The 9,266-nt window shown below is 44.9% G+C and overlaps 1 protein-coding gene across 1 annotated transcript; it reads right to left on the bottom strand.

The window, feature by feature from the left end:
* Nucleotides 1-252: 252 nt before the first annotated feature.
* LOC103992984 (probable WRKY transcription factor 70) lies at nt 253-2,848 on the bottom strand. Its single transcript, XM_009412915.3, has 3 exons — nt 1,125-2,848; nt 942-1,049; nt 253-862 (listed from the first exon to the last, which is right to left on the bottom strand). Exons 1-3 carry the CDS (start codon nt 1,439-1,441, stop codon nt 448-450), a joined length of 840 nt encoding a protein of 279 aa, XP_009411190.2. The 5' UTR covers nt 1,442-2,848; the 3' UTR covers nt 253-447.
* Nucleotides 2,849-9,266: the final 6,418 nt, after the last annotated feature.

Here is a 9,266-nt window from a genome sequence, read left to right as displayed (position 1 = left end):
CTAACATGAAGAATGATGGGGTCTCGTCTTAATCCAAATGTACAGCTGCATGGAAATAGGTGTTATTAGATTCTGTCATTTGCTACTCATCGATTTGACGCACGTCTTCTAAAGATGTTAAAGGTGTTTTCTTCTTCCTTAGGTGACGCTAATTTATCAACCTGTAAGGCTCTCTGCATAAAGTGAAGCTAATTTTAGCTTTCTTTTCTTGCAAAAGTTTGGAATAAGTCCACACCTTTAGATCTTTTCAAGTTGGATGTTAAGTAATTGCAATCGTACTTAACAATCAACAAAATGATTGCTGCTATCAATAACAGCAATTAACAGAGGCATCTTATTTTCATATAGTCAGGCTTTCTTCAAGCCTTCTCTCTCTCTCTCTCTCTCTATATATATATATATATATATATATATATATATATGTAGGAAGTCTAAAGTTGACTGGCCTCATTCAACGTAGAACCATCCATCAAAGTTTCCCATGAACATATCCATCGACTCCATATCCAATTCGTCAAGCGTGTTTACTGGCATCAAGCCTTCGTGTTGACATGGCTGTTCTTGTTCATTGCTCGACGAGTACTTGTCGTGGCTCTCGCTATGGGTGACGACCGACGAGGGAGGAGAAAGGTGCAGGTCCTGCAACTCCGATGATCCGGTGGAATCGCTGCCATGGAGGGAGGCTTTCTGTGGGGAGGATTCCACCATCAGTACGGGGAAGATGGTCTGGGGGGTTTTGCAGGTGTGTTTCATGCTGTACTCCACCATGAAAGTGGGTGGGTCGGCATAGCTATCCTGTTGCTGCACTGTCTTCGTCGCCGGGCATCCTTGCTCGTCCCTGTAAGTGCACTTGTAGTAGCACCTGTGTGGGAATCATGTGTCAGAACTCACAAGATCCAAACCAGAAAGTACAGGAGAAAACCTTGACTGAGGAAGATCACCTCGGATACATTGCATTGTTGATAGTTTTCTGCCCATACTTCCTCCATTGATAGCCATCCTCATAGGGCACAGTCGTCTTAACCTTGGTCGCTGTTTTGTTCTTCCTCCTGCAGCTTCCTTGGTCAGATAAGAGAGTTGCTGATGACCAAGTGAGGGAACTACAAGACCTGCAATCCAATTACCTTGTCTGACGGCCATGAAGCCCATCCCTTCCCTCCGAGCTCTTGCTCAGTTCGCCGGAACAATTGCCAGTTCCGCCGTCGTCGGATGCCCCACAGCCGCAGAATTGGAGGGTGGAGAGAGCGGAGGTGGTGAGCTGCAGTATCTGCTTCGCCATGTCTTGTCCCAGCTGCGACCAGCTACCAGCAGGCAAGTGCAGGAGAACAGCTTGCAGTTGGCTCACGAGTTCATGCGCTCGACTGATGTCTTGGATCGCCGCGCGACGGCCACATGGCGACAGCGCTGCGGCTTCGGCATGCGGTGAGTTCCCCCCCTTCATCTTGGCGATTGCGCGAGGCAGGGCTGCTTGTTTGCTCCTATCCTATGTTGGATGCAGGAGAGAGAGAGAGAGAGAGAGAGAGAGCCTCTCTTCGGCTTGCTATATAACGGTGAAGACCATATCAGATGCAGTGGCTATGGTCCGGTCTTGGCAGTTCATATTTTGGTAGGGGAAATATATCAAGTGTCAGGCATAGAGGAAGCCAACAACCAGACATGTCATGTCACCATCCTAACGTCGGCCTGTGCCATCCTGAACGGAATCATTCCAGTGTAAACACCATGAATACTGGCAAGAAAGCAGAGAGGTCGGCCAGATCGACGACTTGGACGACTAGCTTCGTAGTAATACCGGAACGAAGTTATTTGACATCTGTGTAACACATATCACCTAAGGTAAACGAGGAAGGTCATGTAACCATGCACATAAAGATTAGTTAACGGTCAGCACCATCCAAAACCTATGGAATCTATGCGAGACTTTCCACAGACGAGGATGAAATTGGATTTGTTGGCTTCCGCAAAGACTGACCATCTCTTTCATCACGGGTTCAAGAAGATGGTAACGAGAAATGTATCATAAATAGTTGTTTATAAACATACTGATCATTCCCGTTGCGGAATGCACACAAAACATCAAGCCTTAGTGTACGGTTCATCCTGTCTCATGACATTTCTCGGACACTTGAATGCATGGCCTTGGGATGCTAAAGGGGCACCAAAATGAACATCCGTGGGATGGGAACAATCTGGTTGGTTTCGGAGCCTTTCATTGCTTTGATTCCGCAATGTTCAGATCAATAAGAGGAAGGACTGCTGACATGTGATGTGGGTCGCACTGGGTGACGATCTTGCAGAGGCGACCTGTCACCATCCACGAATACCTGTCCTCGTACTGCTAGTCAACTCGACATGTCCCCATCCACTTTGTTTTCCTTTTTCTACGATAGTTATGTTAGTGTTCACATTAAAGAGCACATAACAATATAGTAATATAGCCGGGACAAAGATTAAATGTGGCTCATTCGGACATTTATTTGTTTAGCGAACACAATGTAGACCAGACCCCAAGAGACTGAACCACAGCTCGACAGTGACAGAACCTTCATGCCGACTATACATGGGAAGACGTGTAATTTTACGTCGATCTTGACCCCAAGAATGACACAACCAAACTTGACTTTATGTCTAAGATATGATTTTGCCGACGACCTCTACGGTTTTTTGTCTTGACGAGAGGTATTAGGGGCAAAACCTTAAGAACGATTGGCTCATATGTTTCATCCCAAGTTTTTTTTTCCTCCATGATAAAAACCATTTGGTCGGTCGATCATTGGTGCGGTTCGTAAGCTTGCGAGGAATTATCCGCTTTGGACGATAGGTGTATTAATACGATTTTATCCGCTTCAAATCATGTGAGCTCAAAAAGACGTCTCTGAGGTTAAGGGAGACATGACAGACTTACGAGCCCTTGGTTCCCATACTCCTTAACCATTACGAGACTAAATGACCTTATCAGTGCTGGCGCTAGTATAGAAACTCAGGGCTCATAAGTCCGTCGGTTCTCCCTTATCCTTATAGGCATCTTTTGGAGTTCACATGCTCCGAAAAGGACAAAACCGTGCAAGTATGCTCATCGCCCAAAGCGGACAATTCCTTGTGAGCCTACGTGCCGCACTAATGGCTGGCCGACCAAATGGTCCCTTATTAGATTCGAGTTAGAAGGAGGGCCTGAGGCCTGCACCTCAGTCGAGCAAACTCACTCCCGAGCCGTGCACCTTGGCTATGAGCCCTTGACTCCCCTACGAGAGGGAGCATTGATAAAGTCATTTAGTCTCATATTTGATGAGGAGTATGAGAACCAAGGGCTTATAACCAAGGTGCATGACTCAAGAGTGAGTTTGCTTGGTCGAGGTGCAAGTCTCGGGCCCTCCTTTTAGCGACAATTTGATAAGGGACCATTTGGTGGGTTGGTCATTGGTGCGACCCGTAAGCTCATGAGGAATTATCCTCTTTGGCCGATAGATGAATGTTCGACCAAATGGTCGGCTCGTATGTTTCATTTTAAGGGATACATGACGGACTTATGAGCCATTAGTTTCCATACTCTTCAATCAATACGAGACTAAATGATATTATCAGTATTGACACCAATATAGGAACCCAAGGCTCATAAATCCGCGAGGTCTCCCTTATCCTCATAGGCGTCTTTTGGAGTTTATATGTTTCGAAAAAGGACAAAATCGTACGGGTACACCCATCGCCTAAAGTGGATAATTCCTCACGAGCCTACGGATCGCACCAATGGTTGACCGACCAAATGGTCTCTTATTATATTGGGACTAGAAGGAGGGCCCGAGACCTGCACCTCGGTTGAGTAAACTCACTCTCGAGCCATTCATCTTGACTATGAGCCTTTGGTTCTCCTATGGGAGGGAGCACTGATTAGGCCATTTAGTCCCATATTGATTGAGGAGTATGAGAATCAAGGGCTCATAGCCAAGGTGCATGGCTCAAGAGTAAGTTTGCTTGGTCGAGGTGTAGACCTCGGGCCCCTCCTTCTGGCGTCAATTTGAAAAGGGACCATTTGATCGATCGACCATTGGTGCGACCCATAGACTAAAAAAATTATCCGTTTTGGACGATAAATGGATGTCGGATCAAATAGTTCCTTATCATCTTCCAAACTCCTTAAACTCAAAATTTTTACATGCCGCATGTCAGCCAAATTGAACATTCCTTGGTTCCGAAGATTCGATGAGCTATGATCTTCAATTGTCATTTAATATTTATTTTTGCCGCATTAAAAATATATGATCCTGTTGTTTTCCGTGTTTCTAATACTTATAGTCAGTCTACTATGGCAGGACAGATAAGGTCACTAATTTGGGTCCCGTTGACGCATTGATATTGATAAAGTCCACTTCTGGAAGCAAACAGACTTGCATGCTTATGTTTATCCATATATACAAACAGTTTAATTGACTGATCAGCTGCCCACCTTAATAAGCCATCATGACAGTTTGTACCCTTCAACTATTGTGATGAAATATACTATTAAATAAACTTCACACCATAGTGATTTATAACATTAACAAAATGCTTCAAAGCAATATTTGCAAATGACTTGAACTTCTAATGACTAGTTACGATGAATTAGAGCAATCGAACAATTCGATAGCAGATAATTGACATAAAGTCACTTGGATTTGGTTGTATCCTAAAGCAGAGACATATCTCCACTTGGGTGGCTCTCCATATTGAACTGTAGCAGCACTAGGGTTCTACTCATATAGTCATATTGCTATTCCAAATGAGTATGCAAGTTGTCCCTTAGATCTAAGCTATATATAATTATATATATGAATGTGTTCAAGGAATAAGCAACTTGCACGAACAAAATGGAGTTAAAACTACCTGATGGGGATACTGAAAGCAGCAGTTTTCCCTCTCCCAGTCTCAGCACAGCATAGGATATCCCTCCTGCTAAGAGCAACCAGCTTAGTTTCGAGAGATCCCTCCCAGCCTGAAGATGAAAAGAAGTGTCTTGAATGATGCACAAAATGTTTTTAGAGAGCATTAAAAGAAAATGTCAAAAACAGCAAAGATCCATCAACATTACTGCTCATTCAGATATTCGAGCAAAACAATAAATGAAATGTGCACAGTGATATTTTTACCATACTGCTGAATGACTTGACAATGCAAGTACAGAAATGGGATCAGAGTCAACTGCAGTATCCACATTTAGCCACTACAACAAAATACACCTTTGCCAGTGAGTTTCATGTACATATTACAGCAGTTTTCAACCTAAAAAACTGCAGTAATAGATACTGTCAGGAAAATGTATCCCTGCAGAGCCAACTGCAGCATCCACATTTGGTCATGAGAAGAAGTCGTTGAATCTGGAGAAAGAACATCAGATACCAATACCAAACATGCACTTAAATTAGTAAAAGCTTGACCAAAAATACATGATCAATCTTTGAAGAACTTCTATATTTTTCTTTTGTAGTAAAAGTGATGTTCAACACTGCTTTAATCAGCAGAGTAAAAGTGAAATGAAGCCATAAGAGGCATGAATACAAAAAGAAAACTATGACTATAATTGTGAAACATAGAAGAGATGCTCTTAGCTAGGCCATGAACAAAATTGTCCAAAGAACTTTCGTTCACAGATGTAATGCAAATTATTGATATGTTGCTGTATATTGTGAATCGGACCTAACTAAACATTATTCCTTGGCCCCGTTCAACAATATCCAAGCACCATGTAGCTATCCCTAAGAAACTATTTATTCCAAGGTGGAGCTTCATCTAACCCCAACACAAATAAGCCTTCCGGGATCAACATGTTTGAGCCAACATTATGCTTTAGTTAATAGTGTTTCTTCTTAGGTTCTCTTCACCGTTATCTGCCAATAGTCATAGTGGTATGATACTAAAACAACTCATTTATCCAATATATTCACAAACTAGAAAAACATGGACATGTTATATTATCCATTATATTTGTGGACTAGAATGTTATGAACATATTATTACAAAGAAATCAAGCAAGGGCATGAAAGACCAAATGGCAGAGAAGATGAGAAACTATATGTAAGACACCCAAATTTACATATTGAACTCAATTTAAGATGTATTCCACAATGTAACCAATAAATAATATAAAGATGGCAGGATAAATAATAACTCATGACATGAGAATGAAAGAATGAGAAAGTGGTCTGAAATACCATTCTAAAAAAGAGCAATCAAATCATTTTTATATTCTCTAATAAATTTTCCTTCAGTTCTCCTTACCTTTCCTCATGCCATGCCATTAATTCACAACTGATTCAGCTCATCTAACCATAGCGAATATGTAGATCGCATCGTCATATATTCAGTTTTCACTCATTTTATTCACAATCAAAGCTCAACATAATTCTTTGAGAAAATGTACTTTTCTACTAAAAAAAATTGCAATTTTGTGTTAGCTTGTTTAATTTCCAACATAGTTTGGTTTGATTCGGTTCAAGAATTCCAAACTGAACCAATGGACCGTAGTAGCTTAGGTTTTAGGTTTTGCAGAAGTGACTAACCTTTTGAACAATGGAGACTGAACAAAGTAACGGAACAACTAGAATTCCAGATCAATAATCAAAAGCAGGGTAAGAATAGTTCTTAAAACACAAAAACTAGAATAAGATTGCATTAACATATATGAACATAATCATCAGAGTTTAAAAAGCAATCTTGCAGTATATTACGGCTCACCTCACATGATTCAGATGAAGGCAATGTCAATCTAGAAAAACTTCACTTCACAGAAGAAGATATATCACGAGCAAACCCTTTTGTAGGAAAGCCCTTAGAAACACAAAGCCGATCAAACCCTAGAGCCATATAGGTTCCCAGAACATCCAAGAACTTAGCAGCGACAAGTGATTTCGTCGATTCGTAATCCAACATTCTACACGTATCAAGAAAACATAAAAGATATCACGATATAGGCAATGCTAATTCAGAGGACACAACCCCCCACTACGAGCAGCCACCTAAGAAGAGACCAAGGAGACCTGCTCAGGGGCCGGCGATTGGCACATGGACCGCCAGGATACTAGCGGTTTCCGGAGAAGGCGAAGGTGACCTGCTCATTAGCCCAACTAAAGAACACGATACCAGATTCGGTACGGGTGATATTAAGTTCCGACAACCGAGCCTCCGATAACACAAGAACTGTCTGATCCCAATCCTACGGTCGGCTGTGATCTTCCTCCGATAACACGATCCCAGTAGCAAAAGGTCCGGCAGGATGATGCGGACAACTGGGCTCCAATAACACAAGAACCATCCGATCTCAATCAAACGGTCAGACGAGCAGATGCCCTTCCCTGCGAACAGAAAGGCCGTACCGTCGGTCGTTTTGCCGCGACGAAATCCCTCGCCAGTGTGCCCCCCAAACGTCGCCCTCAAGCCCTCCGTCCGCCAACTCCACCTTCGCCTTCTCCGGAAACCGCTAGTATCCTGGCGGTGCGCGTGCCCGTCGCCGGCTCCTGAGCAGGTCTTCTTAGGTGGCTGTTCATAGTGATTTGTGCTCCTTTTATGTTGTCCCCGTTGTTAGTGAATAAATACGGTGAGTCAGCACGACTAGATCCACGGGTCGATGTCAGGAGTTTACTGTCGGGTGATCTGGATGTTGAGGTGATCGAGCCCTCGGGAAGGAGTGTTGTTAGCGTTGGTCGAAATCAGGGCCGATTAATAACTCCACACTACCATACCGTGCATCTGGTGCTCCCATGTCGAGTCCCTCACTGTCAATGAGTGGTTGCCCTCCTGCAAAAATAGTTTTCGCCTCGGTTGTGGCCCCTCAAATGAGCAAGTTAGTAACGAGAGGGATTGCTTTTCTTTTTTCCTTTTGTTTTTTTGTCCCTCCCTTAGTCGATCTTCGACCAAGGGTTTTATACTATGGCATGAGGGTTGATGGTGGGTCGATTAAACGTTGCCGCTGACCCTCGAGGGATGGGACGACCCTTCTGACCGGCCATCGTTCCGGGACGTGTAGGGCGACGTCAAACCACACCGTCTTGAGCTCTCGAGACAGGATGTGTGGCATATCTTCTTGGTATGAGCTCCCAGGATGGGACGTATTGTCACGAACGGTCGTCGCACACCCGTAACAACTCCGTTCAACGAACCGTTCGTCGCTCACACCCGCATGTACAGCTGCTTGACAGCATATTTTCTCATGGTTTTGGGTCATTTTGCTGTAAATATGTAAGTTCGAACCAGCTGCAGCGTTGCAAAAGCGATCGCTCATCGAACCGAGCAAAACAGCCCCAAAACAGCCCAAAACGGCTCCGTTTTCGCGTGCCGCGGGAGGTGAGCGGAGTGCTGCCTCCGCTCACCAAAATGTCAGCCATCTCAGCACCCAGGAACCCCCCGGGTGGCACATGGCTGGATGGGGCTTCGGTTATATACCGGGCGTTGAACACTCTTTCGCAAGTTCGCACGTGACCTTTACGGGAACTTGGTGTTGCGCCTGGGACCAGGTGAGCGGCTGTTTGTGGGCTTGCAACTGTTCGTTCATCCTTGAAAGCCTTGTTTTCCTCCCTCTCCCTCTTTTCTCTTGTGCACACAAGGTGTTCGACGATTTGCTTGTAAAGCTTCCCTTTTCGCGAGACTTCGGGACTTGTCCGTTGCTCGTTCTTTCGATCTAACTTTCTTTCTCTTTTACAGTCCTTCGGGACCTGCGAGAGGTTACAAAGTGGCTGATCCTTGCGGAGCAAGATCGCAAGGGCGAAGCGCGACTTAGGCAACGCAAGCTAAGTTCACGTCTTTGCCGCACGGGTGACCCGCGACTTTGGCAACGCACGCTAGCTTCGAGTCTTTAGCCGCAAGGGTGCCTCACGCCTTAGGCAATTCCAGCTAAGGTCGTGACATTGTGGTATCAGAGCGGGCAAGCTCTTCGATCGAACAGCGAACGAACTTCGCAACTTCGCCATGGCAAAGCATCGTGGCGAATCAAGCAAGACGGGGCAAGCCGGAACCTTGCCCCAAGCAGCCGCAGGTGGGCTGCATGTGCACACTCGCTCTCATGCTGTTGGAGCCGCTCACGAGGATCGCGGCAGCGAACAGGATGAGCGAGAAGTTGGCAACTCTCCGCGAGCGGAGGAAGCGCAATCTGGTGCGCTAACGAGGAAAAAGAGTCATAAGGAGAGACTCACGACGGCGGAAACCCGCCTGGATGTTCTGGAAGCGAGCATGGAGGAACTCTACCATGGCCAACAAAGGCTTGTTGGGGTAGAGAGCTCGCAAGAGGAAGCGGAGTCCAGGAT

The sequence above is a fragment of the Musa acuminata genome, chromosome BXJ1-7 (genome assembly GCF_036884655.1).
Source record: "Musa acuminata AAA Group cultivar baxijiao chromosome BXJ1-7, Cavendish_Baxijiao_AAA, whole genome shotgun sequence".
In the NCBI taxonomy this organism is placed as follows: domain Eukaryota; kingdom Viridiplantae; phylum Streptophyta; class Magnoliopsida; order Zingiberales; family Musaceae; genus Musa; species Musa acuminata.
The sequence above is the reverse complement of the archived record's forward strand: the minus strand, read 5'-3'. Positions and strand labels throughout refer to the sequence as shown.